At 32.0% G+C, this 24,446-nt stretch overlaps 2 protein-coding genes across 3 annotated transcripts in view; one reads left to right on the top strand and one right to left on the bottom strand.

Moving 5' to 3' along the window:
- The window catches only part of LOC145318654 (uncharacterized), a 78,695-nt gene extending 57,490 nt beyond the window's left edge, over positions 1-21,205 (bottom strand). For both annotated transcript variants that reach the window (XM_080160067.1, XM_080160068.1), the window contains exons 1-6: positions 20,817-21,205; positions 16,557-16,640; positions 8,871-9,063; positions 7,650-7,729; positions 7,330-7,364; positions 785-879 (exon numbers count right to left, since the gene is read on the bottom strand). In XM_080160067.1, the coding sequence (XP_080016193.1) occupies positions 785-879; positions 7,330-7,364; positions 7,650-7,729; positions 8,871-9,063; positions 16,557-16,640; positions 20,817-20,972 (643 nt within the window). In that variant the 5' untranslated portion in view covers positions 20,973-21,205. The remainder of the gene's footprint in view (positions 1-784; positions 880-7,329; positions 7,365-7,649; positions 7,730-8,870; positions 9,064-16,556; positions 16,641-20,816) is intronic.
- A 2,013-nt stretch (positions 21,206-23,218) lies between these two features.
- Positions 23,219-24,390, top strand: mRpL23 (mitochondrial ribosomal protein L23). Its single transcript, XM_080162318.1, has 3 exons — positions 23,219-23,471; positions 23,727-23,856; positions 24,251-24,390. The coding sequence occupies exons 1-3, from the start codon at positions 23,224-23,226 to the stop codon at positions 24,365-24,367; spliced, it is 495 nt and encodes a 164-aa protein (XP_080018444.1). The 5' UTR covers positions 23,219-23,223; the 3' UTR covers positions 24,368-24,390.
- The last annotated feature ends 56 nt before the right edge of the window (positions 24,391-24,446 follow it).

Raw genomic sequence — 24,446 nt, 5'->3', positions numbered from 1 at the left:
AGGATTAAACAGGATAAACTAAGATTAATTGCCAAACGGTAAAATATACGGTCTCAAATTCACCATAACAACAAGTAGAATAGCTTTAAGTTAAAATATGATTTATCTCAATACCTATTTGTATAATACGTGGATGCTGTGAGAGATTCTCGCATACCCTGATAAAATATTTCTTCCAACTAACTAATATAAAGATTCCAACCCAGCCCCTTGTGACTTTACCCATCCCATCTCCTGGCCATGGAAAAAACGTATTGATCAATATCTGAGGAGTATATTAGCAACCTAAATTGACGACAATCATTCCCCTTGTCACAATATCCACGTATTCTATATCCATTTTGGGTCTACTGCAGTTCACGGTAAAATATTGCTAGTAACGAATATTGCCAAAAATCTATGAATTTAAATGGCTGCTAGCTGCCAAATGGCTGAACGTACAGATCATGCCCGCACATTATTTTAAGAGGTATAAGAAGGCCTACAAATAATCTGGAATAGCCAAGATCCAATGATGCACAGGGAAAGCTTCACTGAAGAAAAAACGCGTAAAATAGGCCTTTTTCGCGCATTTCTCTGCACTGCGAGATAATTATGCATTATTGATTTATGGCTATTCCAGATTATTTGTAGGCCTTCTTATGCTGCTTAAAACAGTGTGCGGGCATGATCTGTACGTTCAGCCGTTTGGCAGCTAGCAGTCTTTAAAATTCATGGATTTTTGGCAATATTCGGTACCAGCAATATTTTACCGTGAACTGCAGTAGATCCTCCATTTTTATACCTGATAAAGCCGAAGAGTTAAAGCTACTATTGAATGATATTTTATGAAATATTCTTCCTTCCAATAAACTGTCCTTGTTCTTCTCCATATCAGATCTATAAACAAAAAGAACTATAAATTTAATAAAGTAGTAAGGTTTATTTCGTCTAAAGCTAAAGATCGCAAGGAATTACTGGTATAAAGAAATTGGTTTCATAATAAAAGCTTTTTTCTATATGGCCTAAAGCATCAATGTTTTTATGGAACCATTTTATACTGTTTTATTCCATTTTAATCTACCTCTCATTATATTTAGAGTGTTTATAAAAGTGCCAGGAATAAGGCATAGCGAACAAATAATATAAATAGATATAAGAGTTGAGGGTAAGATATTTTAAGTGGCAGAATAAGGCAAAAATAGCTGTTATTTATTCTTAACTTTTATGTTGCTATCATTATATCCTTACTTAGACAAACCCCCGCTCCGAAACAGAGGGTTTCAAACCATAGTCACATTTGACCCCTAAATATATTTTTCTTCGTTTTATGATTACAGCTGGCTTACCGCAAAATCGACCGAAATCAATTTTATTAACATTAGGTAAAAATTTATATAAAAAGTTAAGAAAGTTTTAACGTGTTTAAATATAAATTACCCAATTTTATAAATCATTGTTCTATATTTGTAAATATATTAAGATAAGATTATAATCAAGTTAAAAAATAATTTTACTTTTACTACAAAGCTTTAAACAATTTTATTTATTTTGTACCAACTTAGTTTGAAAACAAAAAAACTTTGCATTAATTTCATATCCAAGCTTTTCTTTTCTACAATATGTCCGCCGTAGCTAATTGTAGTAATCGTTAATTTAAGCATGTTAGAACCGTACTATTAAATTGAAACCTCTAATCTATATTCATTTAACAATAAATTACATCCTGTAAATTGTAACAAGTTTTTAAATCTCTATTTGTGTTTATAAGAAGCATACTGCATTCTACGCAATCCTATGACCTATTAATGAGGGATAGTTGCATGAAGTACATTTAACAAGTATGATTGAAAGCATTATTTACAAGAATACCATCTAACACATATAATTTTGTATTTTAATAAATAGCAATCAATTTGGCACCACAAAAATAGTCATCATGCTGTTTTTTGTGAAAATAGGACAGCCATTTATGTTGCATATATCCAAAAAGTTCTTAGTCTGATTGTAAAGCTTCACTTTATGGATGTTTAAATCCTTGTTTTATTGTACTTTAATGTAAATGCATTTGTTACTACAAAGAAATAAGTTTTAAAGCTACACAAAACATTTGACTTCTATTAAAAAAAAAGTTTGAACATGACCGAAATTGCGAAGCTTGCAAAGACAATGCCCAATAAATTGATGTATATCCTCAATGATGATAAAATTCCCTCTGTAGATTACACTTATTGGTTGAAACGTGGAATCAACCAATCAAAATTCATTAAAAGTTGTTCAGCCAACGAATAATAAAACTAGTGTAATTGTCCTATTCCTTCCTGAAACATTAACCTTGTCAAAAAAACATAATACCTATTGAATGTCTGTTTGTATGTCTATACCACAAGATATTCCTAACCACTGGAACATTATGGCTTTACTTTTCCGAGAAGCTCGAAAATAACACAAATAATAGTTTTTTCTCGTATTAATTCGAATCCGTTGGAACCGGTTCTCATACATACGAAAAAACTATGTCTAGCATCGTATTATAAACAGCTTTCCGCGGATATAGAATGTACAATTGTAAGATTAAAACCAGTTTTTTTTAGCACCTAGGTGCCGAAGGCACGGGCTATCCACCGGATTCGAGAAATAACTATTTTCGCATCGTATTATAGACAGCTTTCCGCGGATATTAAAATGAAAAATTTTAAGATCAAGACCATTTTGTTAGCCCCGAAAGGCCGTAGGCCAGGGCTAACAAATCTGGCTAACAGAAAATTATCTACAATACGATGCTATACATGATATTTCAGTATGGCTGAATCCAAATAGTTTTTTAAAAGTACACATAGCTTGCTTTTCAAAAATCTATTTTAATATCAATTATATTTTTTGTAAACAAAGATAACATCTTTTCTATACGCTTTTAAATATTTATAAAATTTATTATAAAATTTATATAATATTTCTAAAATATCTTGCGAATGAATGAAAAGTTTTGTATTTTATTTGGATTTAGATTAATCTGCGGTTGATATTGGAAAAGTTGAAAGATAAATTCAAGATTTAAGTATTGCATGTGTGTATGTGTGTGTGTGTGTGTGTGACAGTGTGTGTAAGTTTATATATGTGTGAGTGTGTGTGTGTGAGTGTGTACTTGTGTGTGAGTATATATGTGTGTGTATGTGTGAGAGAGCTCTTTGCAGTATTGGAGCTTTTGCCTGAATTCTAAGTAAAGCCAATCCTATGTCAATTTTATATGATGTTTCTATATGATGTCATTATGATAATACAACGCATGTCAATTCCTATGTCAAATTAACTAACCACTGGATAGCTATGGCTCTACGAAACTAATAGGAAAATTATAGAAACTTTGCTTAACTGTAATATACCGACGGTAACAACGGACATACCTACACTAATTGTAAAGCAGCTGTGCTACAAATAAAAGGATATCTATAATACAAAGTAGAACGATGTCTGTCTGTTCGTCCGTCCGTGTGTCTGTCTGTCTGTCCCTTAAGATCTCGGTAACCACTGAACCGATCGGATTCTACTCTTCAGGGTATATACCTACTGGTCCTGTGGTGGTTTTAGGCTATTTTCTTGGGGGGTGGGACACCCCCAACCCCCCCAAAAAAAACAAAAATCCCCCCCCCATTTTTTTTGGCAGGAGATTTCCCTGGTCCTATTACGAATTTCACCTTAATTTTTTTGATCACCTCTTGGGGCAAAGCCCCTAGAGGCTAGGGGCGAAGCCGCTAGTATTAAGTAAAGTAGGAAGATTTAACTAAAGAGGAAAAGGAAGATTTGAAATTGTAACAATTCAATTCAAATTCTAAACAACGATTTTCCTTTGAACCTATGGAGTTTGGATTGGATATTATTCTAGTTCTTGTCTGCAACTTTTACAATATCAAGAAATCCTAGGTTTTCAAAGTTTTCTGATTTTTAGTAGCGATGCTACCTTACAACTTAAAATGTCCGTTAGTTGCTGTACAAGGTTCTCTGCCCTTGGTACAATGAAAATTCAATATGTAGTTAAGGTTTTTATTTTTTAAGCTTAAGCTTGTGATTTCAACTACTGAACTAAATTTTTTATTTTCAGGCAAGTATCAAATTGGTTCTGGGATGGTTTAAGGATATTTTAGTTTTAGATATCAGCCTTAAGATGGTTTTATATTTATTTCCTATTCATTTGAATAGACAAATGGGCAAATGGACGCTTTACACCGCAATCACAGGGCTTAGGGCTGACAACCCTATCCCATATCCATAAAAAGCCACATTGTCACAGAAACACTGACAAATTGGCAGCGGCCTATGCTCCCCCTGTGGAGTGAAAAGGGCTTGTTACTGTTACTGTTATTTGAATAGACAGCTCCAAGATGCTGGGGGCGCAGCTACTAGTATTATGTAAACCGTCCAGAAGAGTGTATACTTACCAAGTAACGGACGGATTGACGGTCAGAACGAGAATCATTATCTGTACATGAAAAAACAAGGATGACAACATCCATAAAAGCGAAGCACTGAAACGGTAGGACAAACGGACATTAACACTTGAATAGTGTCAGAACTGAATAATCATAATATAAATTCATAAGGGTCAAAGCAAAATTGTAAGTAAATTTGTTGAAAAACTGCTTGATACAGGATAATGTTTATGGACATACTTACATTTTAAGGACTTAATTATAGAGTGGCTTCGCTTATTACATTATACTTTGTTGTCCCAGGAATCAATATATCAAAAATCAGATCAATCAGATGATTAGTTCACATAAAAATTTGTTGTTAAAAAAGTAAAAAAATCAACATGTTTAAAATGGACGTACAGACATTTTGGTAATGATTATAGAGTTGCTACGCTTTCTAAATCGTACCTAACTACTAAAGGAATCACCATGCAAAACTTGAAATCGATAGGACAATTCTAACATGCCTAAATTAATGAAAAAAGCTATCCGTTACGGACAGACGTACGGACGTACGGACGGACCGACCCTAATTATAGAAAAGCTTCGCTTTTAAAAATCTACAATAACACCCTTAAAACTAGTAATTAATTTAACTCTTTAATATGTACTCTTTGATATATATATATTTGATTAATTTGTACTCTATGGTTTAGGGTAAATGTAGTGGCTAACATTAAAGGGAAAATTGAAAGAAACTTCCCTGCAACTATTAGATCTAATAAAGTTGGATAGATAAATATAAAACACTTCTCAAAGAAATATTCTTTACTCATATACTAAGTTAAAAGCTATCCTGAAAGGCGAAAAGTAGGTGTTACAGAATATGCCAAAAATTCTATTTCTTTTTAGTTTCCATTTTTAGAGGATGATTTAGAGTCAAAAGTACCCTTAATTTTTCCAAAATATCAGTATAATGCATCCTTAAGAAGTAAACCATAATCTGCACTACGTGCTGCCTTACATCATAGATATAATACTACTTTTAAGATCCTGTCCATTTAATCATTGGGTAGAATATTATAATATTGACTCAGTTTCCCATTTCTCCCCCCCCCCCCCCTCCCAATTTCTTGGGATTCTTAAACAGGTAATAAAACCTGCATGGAGCTCTGTATAAAATTATTGACCCTAAAAAGCACCAAAAATAGCATTTTCAAAAACAATTCGCAGTGGGGGTTAAGGGGGTGGGGGGGCTTGGTCTTATATCAATTAGATTATAAAAGATACTGTTATTAAATGCATTCCAGTTAGGGTAAATGGAATGGATAATCTTTGCTCCCCACTTAATTAAACACATCAAAAATGAGTTCAAAGCCCCCATTCCCCCCCCCACCATCACTCCTTTATGAGTGTGGTTTATAGGGGTGGAGTTAACATTTTTTTATTAACTAGTTGCTTCACCCTTAGCCTCTAGGGGAGAGCCAGGGATGTCAGGAAAATAGCTTAAAAACACCCCCAAGATATTTATAAAGCCAACCCAATAAGACCAATTTGGACCATCATTTTCCATAATGGTAAGCTTCTGACAAAAAAAACCTTATGTGTCGGACAGAGCTAACAGGGATGATAGAACATATAAACTTAAAATATTTTACATCCACTTGTGGTCTGGGAGGGCGGGGCGTGGGTTCTATTCTTAACATAAGCAAAATCTTAACTAAGATATACAAACTTATGCTGTTATGTCAGGTGCATGATAACAGTAAGGAAATACTTTAGCTACAACGGCCAATTGTTCCTATCATAAATAATGTGTGGCTTGTGATATCTTTTTCTTTGAAGTTGTATAGTTTAATATTTTTGTGATATTTTTAACTTTTATAACTTGGTTTGCGAATTTTCTACAATAAACAGCCCGGGGAGGGAGGGGACATTTGGCTGTTTATTCCACAGGTCCCCAAAGTTATGGAATAGTTTTTACTTGCTGGTTGTCTTAACAACTTTGGGGACTTCCATTAAGTCGAGTTTCCACTCACTAATAGTAATCTACAGAAGGTGAAATTTTGGGTAGCATCATTGGAGATAATCATCAATTTATCTGCCATTGTCTTATCACTTTAGATCCCTGTTAACAGCCCCTTCCTTTTTTATAATATTCTATTAGGTAAGCATTCATCATTCTATAAATTGTATTACCATACTAAGAACCTTTTTATAGACTATTTAATAATAGAAACTTCTATTATTATCTTTACCGCAGTGTGTAAATAAGAAAATATTAAAAATAGAGAAAAACGAACCTTTTAGTGGAAAATTAAATGAAACTTTTTGGCATAATAAAAGGTTGGTCTCAACTTAAAAAGAGTCTTAAGGATCTAAATCTGTATTTGTTTGAAAAGAAATAGAATAGAAGTGGATTTAACAAGTTTGATTGTAAGCATAAGTTACAATAATACCATCTAACAAATATAATTTTGTATTTCAATAAATGGTAATCAATTTGGCACCACCAAAATATTTTTGTGAAAACAGATTAAAAATATGATTTTCATGTCTTGATATTTTTAAAACTATATGCAGTTTACTAAGTTCAAGTTTAAATGCATTTCGTGCAACTACCCCTTTGTATTTGTTAATTATTTACATTGTATTGGTTCTAATCCTATTACTTAACGTTTTTGTCTGTGTCTTAAGATTTCAATAACTAATAAACCGATTGATTTCTAGATTCTATGGAAGTTTCAAAGAGGTCCCGTGATGGTTTCAGACTATAAAAATTTGGTATGGTTTCAGGCTATTTCAATGCCCATCCCTTCCCCTCTGAATACAGAGCCCCTAGAAGCTAAGGGCGCAGCCTCTAGTGAATAATAAAAAACAAACTAAATTTTCCATCGGATAATGCGTTCTGTTTGCCTTACATTAACAAAGAAAAGTTTACCTTAACCATTCTAAACAATCCTCTTCCTCTTTCTCCTAAATAAAAAACAACATTTTTATGGAGGGGAGAATAGCATATAAAATAATAACATCAGGTACATCAATTAAGCAGAATTAAACATACAAAATTGAGAGACTTGATCTGTTTTAGGACCTTTTGTCTAGAAGTCTTAACTTTCTTTGTTGAGTCGGTTTTGGTTTAAGGCTAAGACATTTTTTCTTATTAAGGCCGCGTATTTTTCTAGCAGTAGTGAATACAATCTTTAACGTCTTTGAGTGTTTTTTTCGACCAGTATTAAAATCAACCATCTTTTTGTTTACCTTGTTTTCAGGTCCTGTGAGCCAATTGTCTTCATCTCCCTCTAGGCCATCCACGTCTATCAGGTCCAGATCAAGAAGGTCTAAAATAGTAAAACAAGGATGACAACATCTATAGGTAGCGAAGCATTAAAAATCCTTCGAAGGACAAACATACAAAATGCATTATAGATGTTTATGTTTAGGTAGTTGATTAATGTGCAATAAATCACGAAACCTTTCTGGAATGTTTTCAATGTCTTTTATCATTTTATGCAGAGTTGTGGATCCGGATCCGCAAGGATCCGAATTTTTTTGAGTCCAAGGATCCGGATCCTTGGACTAAAAAAAATGCGGAAAAAATGGAAAAATCTACCTAAATTTATATAAAATTAGTCACATACACAAAGACATTCTCGTGATGAGAGCCAATCTTTAAGGTTTAGGTTCAGACTTAAAAAAGTATTTTTGACTTCTAGATTAAGGAACAAATATTTTTTGAAAATTTGGTGATTTTATTTTTATTGTCAAGGATCCGGATCCGGATCCGCACTGACCAAATTTGGAGGATCCGGATCCGCATACAATCAATGCGGATCCGCAACACTGCTTTTATGCATAACCAAAAGACTGACGGGCTAAGTAAAATATACACTTGATGCTCATTGATAAAGGAAATATTCGCTATCTTTAATAGCAGCCGAGAAAATCGCATTTCTCCCGTAACGAAACGGACGGACGAACTGGTAAACAGACAAAGTGAATTATAGAGTAGAATCGCTACTAAAAGTCAATATCTCTGGAAATGCTGGCAAATATAGTTCCTTAAAACTTAATGAATAAAAAGTTTAAGTATCCATAATACAGAAACAGCATTCCCGTAGAAAACAATACCTAAATGGTACCTACTGAAATACAAGAAAAAATCTATTAGTATTATTTAATCAGATATAAAGCTACTAGCAGCTAGGCCTTCACCTCCCATTTTAATTTAAGTTTTAAAAACAAATATTACAACAACAAAATTTCTGAAGGCTATTTCTCTTGGGAGGTTGTTGGTACCTTCCCCCCAAAATATTTTTAACCTTCATAGGACCTATGAGAAGAAACCCTATAAAGTAGAACCATATCGGAACAGCAGTTAGTGAGATCCTTCGGTACAGACAGACAGACAGAAATCTTATTTGAATGATGTGCAGCAGACATGCCTTAGTTATAACGACGTAGCTGCGCTATTAAAAATACCTTGTCTAAGAGGCGTGGCTTGGAGGTTATTGGTGGTGGTGGACAACTTGGATCTTACTCCTGTTGGATGGTCTAGGTTGTTATCCAGCTGGTCACGTGATATGTCCAGGTTATCAGGTTGCTGGTCCAGGTTTGGCTGTTCCTCTGGCCGTTGACTGGACAATCGGTTTCGCATCATTTCTGGCATCTCAACCTGAAAGAAAAATCTCTTGAGTTTTTACATCTAGGGAATTAATGACCGCACTGATTTAGCCCTGTATGGTAGTAACTGTGCCGATAAGACATAATCTGCAAATTGAGCTATCTTGTACCTACTTATTACATGCATTTACAATCTGAATTTCGAGAATACAAAATTTTGACAAGGAATCCTTTTATAGATTTTAAGCTATTACATACGATTCCCATGAGAAATAGAGAAATGTTTTATATTATACCACAATAATTAGCTTAATACATTTTTTGTTTTCAGCTTAAATACTCTAATTGTTGTCAGACATGCATTAAAATCTTCAAAAAAGGAGGTAAATATTGATTTTTTTATATCACTATTCTATAAATTTTTGTTGTACACAAAAAGAGGCCAGATTGTTTGCTGTTGAAGATAATAAAAACATTCTTAATTCTTATACATGAAATTTCATTATCTGACGGAGACAAAGAGGATTGTGGAAATTTGGAATAAGAACCCAAATAATTCCTAGTTGTGAAAAGCATACTAGAGAAAAAATATGCATCTTTATATTTGTAGAACCCTGAATGTGGTTTTATACTACTAAAACATCCACATTAAATTAAGGGATGATAAAATCATCCATATATGGATGGGACCTGTCCTCCTAAGGCAGAAATGTTTGAGAAGAATCCCTTTATCCTTCCTCTCTATGTTTCTAAACAATTTCTGTATCTATTGACCTATCCTTAGCTACTTGTTATGTATAATATTGAATACTGAGTGACTAGCAAATGACTTTCTTTATTTATAAATAATATTCATAATCTGATTTATTATCTTTATATTTCTGCTTCTTATTAGTCAAATATTCTAGTGGCTTCACCCATAGCCTAGGTCTGTGAAAAAGTACAGGATACCATGCTTTTCTAAAGTCAGGTACTGTAGAAAAAACACAGTCCCGTAGGGTTATGCCCTGCAGGATTATATATTTTTTAAATCCTTGAATCCGACTCCCCCCACCTATTTATTTTTTTTTTTTTTGGGGGGCGGGTAGTAGTACCCTCCCCCAAAATAGTTATAAACCTTCCTAGGACCTATGAGAAGCTACCCTGTAAAGCAGAACCATATCGGTTCACAGTTAGAGATCCTTTAGTACAGACAGACTGATAGAGATCCTATTACTTTTATATTATACTAGCGGCTTCGCCCCTAGCCTCTAGGGGCTTTGCCCCAAGAGGTGATCAAAAATTTTTTTTGGCGAAATTCGTAAAAGGACCAAGGAAATCTTCATCAAAAAAAAAACAAAAAGGACCAAGGAAATCTTCAGCAAAAACAAAAAGGACCAAGGAAATCTCCTGCAAAAAAAAAAAAAAAAATTGGAGGGGGGGGGATTTTTATTTTTTGGGGGGGTTTGGGGAGTTCCACCCCCCAAGAAAATAGCTTAAAACCCCCACAGGACCAATAGGTATATACCCTAAAGAGTAGAATCCGATCGGTTCAGTGGTTACCGAGATCTTAAGGGACGGACAGACAGACAGACGGACAGACATCATTCTACTTTGTATTATAGATAAGGATTGATTTCATATTGAGTATTTTTCTAATGAAGTCTCAAAACATAATAACATTATTTGATATTTGATGAAAATATTTGGAAAACAAAAGATAAGTACACTCACATATATAAATACAACAAGGATGACAACATCCATAAAAGCGAAGCACTGAAACGGTAGGACAAACGGACATTAACATTTGTATAGTATCTAAACTGAAAAATCGGAACATAAATATATAAATGTCGAATCAAAATTGTAGGTAAATTTGTTGAAAAACTGCTTAAAAACAGGATAATGTTTATGGACATACCTACATTTTTGGACTTGATTATAGAGTTGCTTCGATTATAATATTGTTCTTTGTTGTCCCAGGAATCAATATACCAAAAATCAGATCAAACGGATAATTAAAACACTTGAAAATTTGTTGTTAAAAAAGTAGAAAAATCAACATGTTTAAAATGGACGTACGGACATTCTGGTAATGCTTATAGAGTTGCTACGCTTTCTAAATCGTACCCAACTACTACAGGAATCATCATGCAAAGTTTGAAATCGATAGGACAATTCTAACATGCCTAAATAAACGAATAAAAGCTATCTATCTCGGACGGACGGACGTACGGACGGACGGACGGACGGACGGACGGACCGACCCTAATTATAGAAAAGCTTCGCTTTTAAAAACACGATCCTTCATATTATTTTCTTCCTTTATCTTCATCAGAGAGTTTTAAAAGGAATGGTAATATAACCAAATAATGTTTCATAAAAAAAGTTCGCTAATAGCTTTTGTTGTGTAGCAATATTCTTTATATTCTTCATTAAATTCTTTGTTAGAGCTTGATCTATTTTAAGGGAGAATTGCATATTTTGTAATAAAATCAGGCCATAATACACCCCTCTAATTTATCTATTTTTTTTAATAAATCAAGTGTAAGGTGTGATTCTCAAATAAGCTTACAAAACAAGGATGACAACATCCATAAAAGCGTAGCACTGAAACGTTAGGACAAGCGGACATTGTCACTTGTAAAGTGTCTGAACTAAATAAACAGAATATAAAAGTATAAGAGTCGAAGCAAAATTGTAAGTAAATTTGTTGAAAAACTGCTTGATACAGGATAATGTTTATGGACGTACTTACATTTTTTAAGACATGATTATAGAGTTGCTTCGCTTAAATATTGTTCTTTGTTGTCCCAGGAATCAATATACCAAAATTCAGATAAAACGGATAATTAGATCACATAAAAATTTGTTTTTAAAAAAGTAGAAATCAACATGTTTAAAATGGACGTACGGACATTCTGGTAATGATTATAGAGTTGCTACGCTTTCTAAATCGTACCTAACTACTACAGAAATCACCATGCAAAGTTTGAAATCGATAGGACAATTCTAACATGCCTAAATTAACGAATAAAAGCTATCTTTCTCGGACGGACGGACCCTAATTATAGAAAAGCTTCGCTTTTAAAAAGTAATGGGTTTTGTATGTGCTCCTTTTAAAAACACAGAAAATTTTCTGATCATAGAAAGAAAACCAAGTAGCGGATTTAGTCGTATTTTCACAGCAGCTTTTTATTTTAAGTTAGGTAAATGTTAATGATTGCCCCGCAGGGCTAGGAAATGGTCCCTGTAGGTTAAGAGCCCCCAACAGGGGGCTAAAAATAGGAGAAAAGATACTGTGAAAATATGACGAAACCCGTACCTTGTTTTCTTTCCATGATCCAACTTTTCTTACTGTTCTATGGTTTTTATAACTATCAAATTCCAACTTTTTGTATCTTTAAGCCATTTCTTATTATACTACGCCTACAATCAAAATATTTACTGTATTATCCTACCAGCTGCTTTGTCCCCAGCTTTTAGGATTTCGCCTTCAGGGGTGTTGAAGGCTCCCCCTACCCCACTAAAAAGAATCCTCCCCTCTCCATATTTATTTAAGAATAAATTCCTTATACAAAGAAACTAGAGTTTAAGGTTGCAGCCACTAGTAAATTGCAAATTATAAACGGTGATAAAATTTCATTTCATTGTACGTTGTTATCAAATAAGAAATAAATAATAAATAAAATTGACCTTTACACATTTAAGCCAATAATATTCAAACATAAAAATATCCGTCGACTGAAAGTTCTCTATATTAAAGAAAATCCCTATTAGTACTTCGATGGTTTTAAGCTATATTCCTGTGGATATCAAATGTGGAGGCCAACCTCTTTTTATTGCAAAGAAAAGTCATTAGGTTATATTATTTACATATTTGTAAAAAGAAGTAAAAAGAATTTTTGTAATTTCGTAGGAATACCATCTTTTGTTTTATTTTGACCTTGTGTACATCTTTTTTTATTGAATCATGTACAGGTGTTTTTAGTTACATGCTGAGAGTCAGGGAGAGAGGGATAAATAATTGGAGGTGTTTTTAGTTACATGCTGAGAGTCAGGGAGAGAGGGATAAATAATTAGAGGTGTTTTTAGTTACATGCTGAGAGTCAGGGAGAGAGGGATAAATAATTAGAGGTGTTTTTAGTTACATTCAACTTAATGATCCAAACAATCAAAAATGTCTACAAAGTTGTCAAACCAACAAAAAAGAAAAAGTGATTAGGTAGAAAACTTTGGGGACTTATTTTAATAAATAACCAATTGTCCCCTCTCTCTGGTAAAAAGTATTTGTTAAATATTAAATTCTTGTAAAGTTGATCGCAGTTACGTAAATAATAAAAATTATTAATCATTTTGGTTTTATTTATGTTTCTGTAGACAACTTTAAGTTGAGTAACAATACCATTGTACGTAGCTCTTTATTGCAGGATGTCTATCTTTTTGTCCTTTGTAATGAAGCTTCTCATAGATCCAGGGAAGCTTTATAACAATTTTGGGGGAGTGTACTAACACCCTACTAAGAGAAATCGCCCCTAGAAAAAAATGCACATCCACATAAATATTTTTTTTTTATTTAAATTTTCTTTTTAGTGCCCACCTTACTTAAGGGCAAATGTAGTCCATTGTATTATCAAAAAGACATCATGTAAAAATATATTATATAAGTATAAAGATCAAATAAGCAGTTGTGTCGTGCTAATAATTTTAAGTCCTCCTATTTTTAATAGATATGCAGAAGTGTAGTCACACCTCTTTCTCTTTGTAAACAATGTTTTCTTATGCGTAAGTGTTGGGACACCTCTTTCTCTTTGTAAACAATGTTTTGTTATATGTTTATCATTTATCTCACTTTCTCTCCAGCTAACTATTTAAATATTAATACCCTACAGTAATACAGATATTAAGAGCAGAGAGAGATATTTCAATGTTACTTCTATATTTTCCATTGGTGACTATGACGCCCCTAGCATTTTGGGGCTCTCTATTCGAAAAAGTATGTACTGGCTAGATAAATATCTTAAAATTATCCCAAGACCAAAATCTGAAAATAAAATAGCCGAAAACCTAGGACCTATGTGATTGTGAAGCGTACCTAAACTAGAGACATCAATCGGTTTAGTAGTTATTGAGATCCTATGCTTCAGACAAAAACCCTTACTTCTGTATATAATAGGATTTTCTTCATTCTCTATATCAAACACAAAAAATAATCAGCCAAAGAATTTGTTTCTATACTTTTAATCTATAATACAAAGTAGAACGATGTCTGTCTGTTTGTAGGAACCAATCGGGTTCCCCATTACAGGGTAGCTTCCCGGAAAGGTTTATAACTATTTTCTCAGGGGGTGGGACACCCCCCCCCCAAAATGAAAAATACCCCCCCAAAAAAATTTTTTTTTTTACTTTTTCTTTTAAAATCTAAAATAAGAAATTGTGTTATCAAATTCGACTCCCCCCTCCTCATGTGCCCCTAGAGGCCTCTTGGGGGCGTAGCCGCTATTTCTTAATAAAATATTAATATCAACTATAACTATTTTCTGCATATCTAGATATATTACTTTTATATTATGGAACAAGCGGCTGCGCACTTAGCTTCCAGTAGCTATGTATTTGAAGTGGTAGGATAGGACAGAAAATAGCCTAAAAGCCATCTTAAGACTTAAATATCAAATAGCCTAATACTATACAGTGACCTCTTTGACGCCTTCCTAAAATGGAGAACATAATCAATTCAGTAGATCTCGATTTCTTAAGCTACAGACAATAAAAACTCACTTCTTTATAGGGATAACTGCGCCCATAGCATTTAGGGGATCTGAATAAAAAAGGTTAGGGAAGGAAAGAGAAAAAGCCTAAAACCATCCAGGAGCCTATGTAAAGCATCCCTAATATGGAGAACTCTATCAGCTCTGTAGTTATCGAAATATTTTTCTACTGACAAAAAAAACCTACTATTTTATATAAAAGGATGATAGAATTTATTTCTAGTGGTAAGTTCATTAAGATCACGAAAACGGCAGAAGCTTTCGTAGTATTTGTTCTGGAAAAGTTTTAGACTATTTTAAATGGGGTAGTATACTCCATCCCCACCCCTCCTGTTATAAGATATTTTGTTGTAAGAAATAAATGCTTGTTCCCCAATAAACATTAGGATAATATAAATAATCTAGGATAAACTGAGGTGAAAAGGGACATTAATTTTAATTATAGACTTACTCAATACTGTGTACTTACTTCTTACTTAATCTTAATTTATAAAATGTACACGAAAGGTTGCGCCTTAAGTCTCATGTATACATCTTAATATTTACTTTCATAATGAAGTAGAAAAAAATTGAAGTGTTGGGTTGGCCGTGGATAATCGGCGATTTCCCTTGAAGTACCTAATGAGCGCTCAACACCCTAAACTATTTTTAGAAATAAATAAAAAAAAGGATTAGTTTTACTTGTTTGTTCATTACTATAGGGCAGGTTATGTTAGGTTTTATTGATTACCGGGTAGCCCCGTAGAGGTAAAGCACTGCAGATTTACAGCATATGGTCCACTGCAGGGGTCCTCATCCCCTTATCTTTAATTTATTTTAAAAATTTAGCGTGGGGGGAATATCTTTCCAACTTCATATTCAATTTCAAAACATTTGGCTGTTTATTCAACCAGGCCCCAAAGATTGATAATTATGTTTCCTTATTCGTAGGCTCAACAACTTTGGGGACTTTAATTGTATTTTGATTGGTTGGTTAATTAAGTTGAGTATCCAAACATTTAAACCACTAAATGTAATTTACAGAAGGGGTAATTTTGTGTATCATCATTGGGGATGTAGAGTACATACATTTTTCGGCCATTGTACTATCCCATTAGATTCCTGGGTGAATGTTTTTTTTCTTTTTGGAATACTCTTATACCCATTTATTAGTCATAATATGGCAAAAAAAGCTCAATGGTCATCATGGGAAAAAACTTGAAACCAATCTTTACAATGGTTTACGAGATTTTACTGAACACACACAAGACCCAGTACTTTAGATTTTTTAGTTCAAAATGAAACTTACTCTTATTCTAAAAAGATTTTCAGTTTGCTATACCTCAAACTTTTTCCTTCCCCAATGTTTGTTTAGCGTGTATACTAGAACAAAACTTAAATCAAACTTGACTTTAGATACCAACTTCAATTTAAGTTAGAGAAATCTATTCTTATTTCTTTTCCTTTCATTTCTATTAAACCTTATGTGTATATATATTTGCTGGTGCTTTCCCAAAAAGGAACTTTCAAGCACTGACTCACTCCCCCCACCCCTATTTTTAAAATAAATCGAAAATAAGAGAAGGGATAGTCTTTTTAAATGACTAACCCCTGCGGTGAAACCCAATATGATATAACCTAACCAAACCTGGTCTAAAATAATAAACAAACAAAAAAAACTACCACCCACCAATATTTTGATTTAAAAGTCCTAAAACAGTGTTACCTTCCTATTTAGCCATACAGTCATATAGCTAACAAACTATATATCAATCTAACTATCTATCCATACATCTATCTATATATTATCTATTACCTGGTCGATATCTAAAGCATATTCTTGGTCTTGACATGTTTGTAGACATATAGCATTGTCCTCTTCTAGCAACCGAACTTTTTCCTAAAATAAAAATTAACATTAAATATCAGGAATCAAAGGATTTTGACTATGAACTTTAAATTTATGAACATCCCCAGAATCATGATACACAAAATAACCACTTCTGTAGATTACACTTGGTGGTTGAAACGTTTAGACACTCATCTAAATGAGTCAACTAATCAAAGTTGTTCAGCCAATGAATAAGAAAACATTACTATAAACTTTGGGGACTAGTATAATAAAGAGCCCAATATCCACTCCCTCTCTGATTAAATATTGTATAGGTAGGATGTATATTTAAAAGCAGCAGAAGAAAATGTATTTTCTAAAACACTAAAAAAATGACAAGAACTAAATTGTCCATAAGAAGCGGAGCACAAACATTGATTGGATTTAAAATAGTAGTGACCAATCTTTTAAACCAATAGTTTTAATCTTAAAAAAAGGGGTAATATATTGCTTTTCATCAGTGGAGATGTAAATTCTATATTGTGCATTGTCTTATCTTTAATAAGCATGGAGAGAACATATTTATAAAACTTTGGGGACTATTATTATTTACCCTGTACCCTTCCACCCTAAGGATATATGAGTCACGTATGTACCCAAAGAAATAACAAGTTATGACTCATTTGAAATTATGTTTATATAAACAAATATGACAATATTCATATTAGCAAAACTAAAAAATTATCTAAATTAACAAAAAAAAAAATAAATAGAATATAACAATGTTATAATTCATAAGAGGATTATATAAGAGGTGTTATGTCTATCAGGAAATCTAAGAGCCGATAAATAGATGTACATCCCCAATGATGACACATAAAATTACCCCTTCTGTAGATTGAAATTAGTGGTTAAAACGTTTGAACACTCAACTTAATAAACTAACCAATAAAAATTCAATAAAAGTCCCCAAAGTTGTTACGCCAACGAATGAGAAAACGTGATTGTAAACCTTTGGGGACTTTAAAAAAAAACTGCCCTTTAATACATATAATATAGAAAAGCTACGCTATTTATGATATGCTCGTACCACATATAAATAAATATTCCTTACAATACATAATTTATAACTATAAATCACTTAATATGATGGGGAAATAAAAAGTATTCTGAAATATAAATCAATAAAACTGACAATATAATGAACTCAAAGTTAAATGCTGCATGAAAACGTTTAAACTAAAAATTTCTTTGCATGTCCCTTAAAAGTCGAACCCTATTTCCGGGGGGGGGGGGGATGTTCTAAACCCCTATTAGAGCTAGAGGGCTAAAAAACTTGTGCATGTCCACTGTATTCCGTCTATAAGTCACCCAAAGTGATATTTTGCTTCATTCTGCACTAACAACTTTTGTGTTTAGGTCCTTTTTTACTATTTTAAACTGCTGTAATTTTCTTGTTTTTGAGGTACTAGTACAACTTTTATAGAATACATAAAGAAAACATATATAATGATTATAAGCTCAGCATTGACAAGCTAAAGCGTCCAGATAGGATGCGTAAATACTTAAGATTTTAAATTGCACAGATGCTATATAGAGTTAGAGTATATATTTTGTGTATTTTTTATAAATAAAATATCCCTATTCCCTGAATTCTTGATAAAAGTATTCCTAATTGTTTTTGTGGTTTTCCAAAATTGAGATTGTTAAGTGCGATTTTTATTGATTGGAAAATCGTTCAAATATGTTATTGCTTGGTTTTTATATTTTTCTACAAAATAATAAAAAAGTTTTACCTCTAGTCACAATTGACATAGCCTCAAAAGGGTTAAATAGGGTAAATAAAGGGTTTTTATTTTCATTTTGAAAACAAAAAAAATAATTTTAAAAATCTGGAGGGTGTTACAAACGCCCATGAAAACAGTCCAAAACCATCACAGGACCAGTAAGTATATTTCTGAGAAGCATAACCTCGTGGGTTTATCGGTACTGAGATCTTTCAAAGAGGCATTATATTATTTTGTATTAAAGATAAGTTAAATGCAAAGGGGTAGTTTCACGAAATGCATTTTAACTTAATTTAGTGAACCGCATATTTTTTCCTAGTTAATGGGTTAAAATACATTTATATAGCATATATTTGAAATAAATTCATTTTTTTACCACGTAGTTTTTAAAATATCAACACTTGAAATGTCTTTTTTGTGATATATGCAATTTAAAAAGACAATTTTCAAGGCTTGATATTTTAAAAACTACGTGGTGGAAAATTTAAATTCTTTCAAATATATGACATATAAATGTAGTTTAACCATTTAACCAGGATAAAATATGCGGTTCACTAAATTCAGTTCAAATGCATTTCGTGAAACTACCCCTTTGAAATGATTAAAGATCTCCCATGAACAATGTTCAAATAATGCATTAAATAAAAGTTAATGTTTGAATAAATTGCATTGAGTAGCTTAATATTCATTTAAAGCAGTACATTAATATTAACTAAAATTCAGTAAATGCAAAAAAAAGAAACTTGCTGGATTTTCTGATTTAATTAGACCTAATGCATTGGATTAGAGAAATTTCTAGGCATAGAAAAGAACAAGAAATAGCACTTTGCTAAAATCTTATGACATATGTATATATGTATGTTTCCATTAGCTAACATCTTTTCATAATATTTGTTGTACTGTTTTGCATAAACGTTGTCCCAATGTTTTGTTCGACATTTTCTTTCCTTTTTCTCTGTCTTTGTAGAATGTAAACATTTCAATACCGAAAGGCTTAAAAGGAAATAATACTAATTTATTTTATATGCTTAAAAATAAATTAACAACCTCTTTATATTGCAATTAGTGGTTGAACCTTAATTAACTATCAAATCAAAATTTAATAAAAGTCCTTAAAGTTGTTAAGCCAACGAATAAGAAAACGTTATTATAAAACTTTGGGGACTATTGCAATAAACAGCCCATTGTCCCCTTCCATCCTTGGTAATATTAGTCCACAGGTTGGTTAAAGGAATATTAATAAAAATAAAATAAATATAAAGAGTTTCCCTTTAAATAAAAGAGGGAATATACCGTTTAAAGCGTCATTTAGTGGAAAGAAAGAACTATCGATTTAAACAATATTATTATTACGCTTAAATCAAAACTTTTTTTTTGCAGATTGGGGCCTTGTCAAATTTTATTCAAAACGTTTTCTATATCTAAATATTTAGGCAGTGTTTCGGAGCCGGAGCCGGGAGAAGCAACATTTTTTGGTGGAGCTGGAGCCGTATTTTTCGTTAAAAACGGCTCCAGCTCCAGATTAGCTAAAAATTATTTTTTTAAGTAATATTATAATTTGGCAACGGTCTATTTCCATATAATAAACTGAAAAACTATTGTTACTTAACAAATAGACACACATCCTTCTACTTTTATATAACTTTAAACAAATAAAAGCAAAATATTTTATAATATTTATTTTATTTTATCAAATTAAATAATGAAAAAAAAAATTGATATATTAATTTTAAGGTAGGAGCCGGAGCCGTATTTCCAGATACGGCTCCGCGGAGCCGGATCCGCATCAAAATTAAACGGCTTCGACACCCTGTGTTTAGGTATATACATTTGTTTATATGTCATTTTGGTAATCCTCCTAAAACTAACAAGGTGTCTATCTGTCTTTGTGTAGCTTAAAATCTCGCTAACCGCTAACTGAACTGATAAGGTTATGCTTTATATACAGTAAAGCTTCTTATAGGTTTTTAGGAAGGTTTAAAACTATTTGGGAGGGTATAAATCCTCCAGCCGAAATTGCCCCTTGGTGCCTCTTGGAGCATAGCCGATAGAAAAAATAAACATTTAAACATTATATACAAAATATTGTAAATAGAAATGGAAGTTATATAAAAAATCACCTAGGAGTTGATGCAGAGAAAGGCACTTATTATACGAATTTCATAATTTAAATGCTCTGACGATAGGACCAAGGAGAGAGGGGACAATGGGCTGTTAATTACTCTAGTCCCCAATATTTAATAATAACGTTTTTTTATTTGTTGGCCTAACAACTTTAGCGACTGTTGCTGAATTATGATTGGTTGTTTGTTAAACAACTAAAAAATAAGGTATTTATATTTGTGATCTTAAGAGCCGATTCTAAGAATGCAAGAAATATCATTCTGATGTTAATCAAATTCAAATAGGAATGCATGAAGCTGGTACGTAAAAATCCAGAATTATATTCTACTAATACCTTTAACTTTTGTAAATGTTGATAGGCTGGATTTTCAGATCCTGGGGCCGGCTCCATGATCCGACTGGCGGCCACAGGTACTCTGGCAACTCCAGATATTTGTCTGGCCGCACCAACTACGTAGTGCAAGTTTGCGTTGTAATCAGGCACACTCATCGAGATACAACTAATTTTAACATCTTTTTCTGATAAGAAGTGATTTTTTGCTTGAAATCTCGCTAATAAATAATACTTTCCAAAATACTAACAATTTATATGTTTATACATTGAATTTGACCAACATTTCACAATAAAGAAAGTAGCCAATGTGTATATCCATTACTTTTCTCTTAAAAATACTGGATCCTGAAGGAAGATAGGGTCAATATATCGTTCTTTTTAAATTTTAGCTATCATTTGCAAAATTATTAAGGGGGGGGGGAGTTCTGACACATTTGCGTAAACCTGGTATATAGGCTTTATCTTTGGACTAAGAGGATAGGTATTAGGGATAAAATCATTCTTATATGATGAATTTTCCCAAGTTTTATTAAGATTCTTTTAATAGGCCTCCAGATTCTGGAGCTCCAGGCCTCCAGGTGGTCGTAATAATACGTATAGTAATAAAATTTTATGTGGAATTTGGAAATATTTGCCAAACTTTAATAATATTTAATTTTGTAGATAATGTAAAATATTACAAAGCTAGGTTGATCATTATATAGAATAAGAACAAAACACCTAACCTTTCATTTTTGGGTAAAAATGAACATGAAAAGAACAAAAAAGGCCTGTTTTTGTATTATATCCTATTCAAATATGGCCATAAAAATGAGATAGCTAACGCCTAACTTGTTTTTAATTACTGTATTAATATTGTCTGCTCGATCGATCATTATTCATGTAAACTTCTGCTTTTGAAGCTGCAATTTTTTTCACTTATTACTTTGGTTCACATAATTAATCTAACCCTTTTGAATGATTTACGAATAAAATAACACAATTTCACAGATTTTACTTTTTTATAACAGTTTATTTCAGAAAATAGTATGTATTTTCTTAAAACTTAACATAATCATCAGCATTTGTTAGGCACTCGAGTGATTGTCTTTTACTGCTAGTTAGTCTACCACACAGTTAATAATTTAGAGATAATTATTCTCATGCAATATTTTCCCTAATTTTTCATTGTTTTTATCTGAAAATATGCAATGAAAATTATTTTTAAGGTTAACAAACATAATCTCATAAAAATGGAAAAGTGTTGGTTTAATCTAAGAATATGTTGTTCAAAGAGTTTAGAAATTATTCATTGATTTTAGGGGAACTTATGTTTATCGAAATTTAGTCCTTCATAGATTACAACAATAGAGAGAAAGGGGACTATGTTTTGGGCAAATAAGAGTAAGGGTCAAAAAGGGAAAAATTTCGTCTGCTAGAAAATGCGCCAAAAAAAGAGAATGTAAAGGGTGTATGAAGGGCATAGTCAATCAGGGGAAGGGGTAAATAAGCAACAGCTGATTCAAATCAACGACGACATTATTTTTCAAAGAAAAATACGCGGTAAATCTATATATTTGCGCATTTTTTGTCCAACCTTTTCTAAGTTATACCAATTTATAATTACTTCATCGAAAAAAGTAAAATTTACCAAATTTTATTTCAATATATTCTTAAATTGATTAAATAAAATAAAAAGAAATTAAATAATAATTATATTTGAAAATGTAAATAGCTATGGAAGTTTGGCATAATAATAGAATATTAAGTTGGCAACTTATGTACACATGCAACTAAAGTCAAACCAAAATATTCCAGAATGGTTTAAAATTGCATCAGTCAGTTTATTTTATTTTTCTACATTAATTAAATTTGCCTTCAAATCTTAAAATAATTTATAGATGTTAAATTATATATGTTTATTGTTTAATTAACTTACCCTATAAGAAGTCAATGATTATTTTTTTTCTGGGAAAATTAAACGTTTTATATATTTTAATTAATGCCGGTTTTGACGTACCCATTTTATTCAAATATCTACTTTTTAATTTTATTAATGGATATACACGCACCTGACAGCTAGTTTGTTATTTTCAGGGATCTTATAAGATATTAGACCTTAGTCGTACATCCGGCCCAATTATCTAAGTGATATGACAAATAACGATAAAATTGATCTTTCAACCACAAAGAAGAAAATTACCCAACTATTAGTATTAAGTTATTGATTGATATGTTTGGACACTGCTAGGCGGTTCAATCAAAACTATTGAAGTATAAAGTTACTGGCTATTTTTTAGTGTATATATATATTATATATACACATCAAAACTTATTGTACGTTAATAGCAATGGTTGTAACTCATTTTAAATATTTCTAATCGATCTTCATATTCCTGTTTCAATATAAAATTTTTTAGATTAAAGAATGTCGACACGATGGTACCCAATCTACCAGCGAGGCAATCCACAATTACGAGTTTTCCTACCAAATTTCTGGATGAAACTAGTCAAATTAGAGAAGATCGAAGCTCCAAGCAATAAAGTACATTTTATTGTCTCTCAAGAAATGACAAGATATGATGTGAAAAATTATTTAGAGAAGATTTATAAAGTGCCTGTTGATTCTGTTAAAACTAGGAAAGTTGTTGTCATGTTTTTTGGTATAAATTGTTCGTTATTTAAGGACAGTTTGATATCTTGATATTTATATATCATGAGTTAAAATTGAATCCCCCAATTTAAAAAATACCCATCTAAGATTTCTAAAATAGGTTAACTTATTTTAGTCCTGCCGTTACAATGATCTTGTGGTTTTAATTGAAAGTTTATAACTTTCCCCTCAGGTAATGGTTAGGTACGTACTTAAATTATCTCCCCTTCCCCACAGAAGAGCAAAACTGATCAACAATGACACAAAACTTGATTTAGAAATATGATGGGCAAAGTTTACCGAAACCAATTTATGCAAGGAAGTCTTACAAAAGAAGATGATTATAAGATTGCATTTGTTACTTTGGGAGAGGGACAAACATTTGAGTGGCCGGATCTTAAAATAGACGTAAGTAACACTTTTTCTAATGATTAGATTTTTTTTCTGTAAATAAATGAGCTAGGTATAATTTTAAGAAAGTTAAGAATGTTTCATTGCTCTAGTCAGATTCCAACCTTAAAATAATAAAAAAATTGATCATGGAAAGAAAACAAAGTTTCGTCGTATTTTCACTGTAGCTTTTGTTAGATTATTTTAGATTAGATAAGGTAAATATCAACCGCAGCAGGGGCTAGAATAGGAGAAAAGGTTCGTTTTCTTTCCATGATACCGAAAACTATTTAATTTACCTAACGGGTAATTAATATCTTTATTTTATTGTTCAAACATATATCCTCATTTCTTATTATATTTTGTATCTGTTAGATTTTTATTCAGTTAAAGTTAAAGCTTTTACTTTTAGGATAAAGAAGTACAAGAGAGTAAAGACGAAGTGAAAAAAGCACAGAAAATATTTAATAGTAGCGTTGGGAAGGACGAAAAACTACGGCCTGGCGTTCCCACGTTTTTTGGTTTATAAGTTTAACATTTTTATTATTAATATTAATCATGTATTGTATATTAATCAGTTAATTAAATTTCAATTACTTTTTGCTTAT

The sequence above is a fragment of the Acartia tonsa genome, chromosome 5, assembly GCF_053477335.1.
Source record: "Acartia tonsa isolate MP-2025a chromosome 5, ASM5347733v1, whole genome shotgun sequence".
NCBI lineage: Eukaryota > Metazoa > Arthropoda > Copepoda > Calanoida > Acartiidae > Acartia > Acartia tonsa.
Note: the sequence above shows the minus strand (reverse complement) of the source record. Positions and strands in the feature narration are given on the sequence as shown.

What these genes read in the sequence shown, in the direction of transcription:
- mRpL23 (XM_080162318.1), top strand. Translation starts at nt 23,224, where the DNA reads ATGTCGACACGATGGTACCCAATCTACCAGCGAGGCAATCCACAATTA. An exon ending in TTTTTTGGTATAAATTGTTC is followed by an intron (nt 23,472 to 23,726) that starts GTTATTTAAGGA and finishes AACTTGATTTAG; the next exon opens with AAATATGATGGGCAAAGTTT. An exon ending in GGCCGGATCTTAAAATAGAC is followed by an intron (nt 23,857 to 24,250) that starts GTAAGTAACACT and finishes TTTTACTTTTAG; the next exon opens with GATAAAGAAGTACAAGAGAG.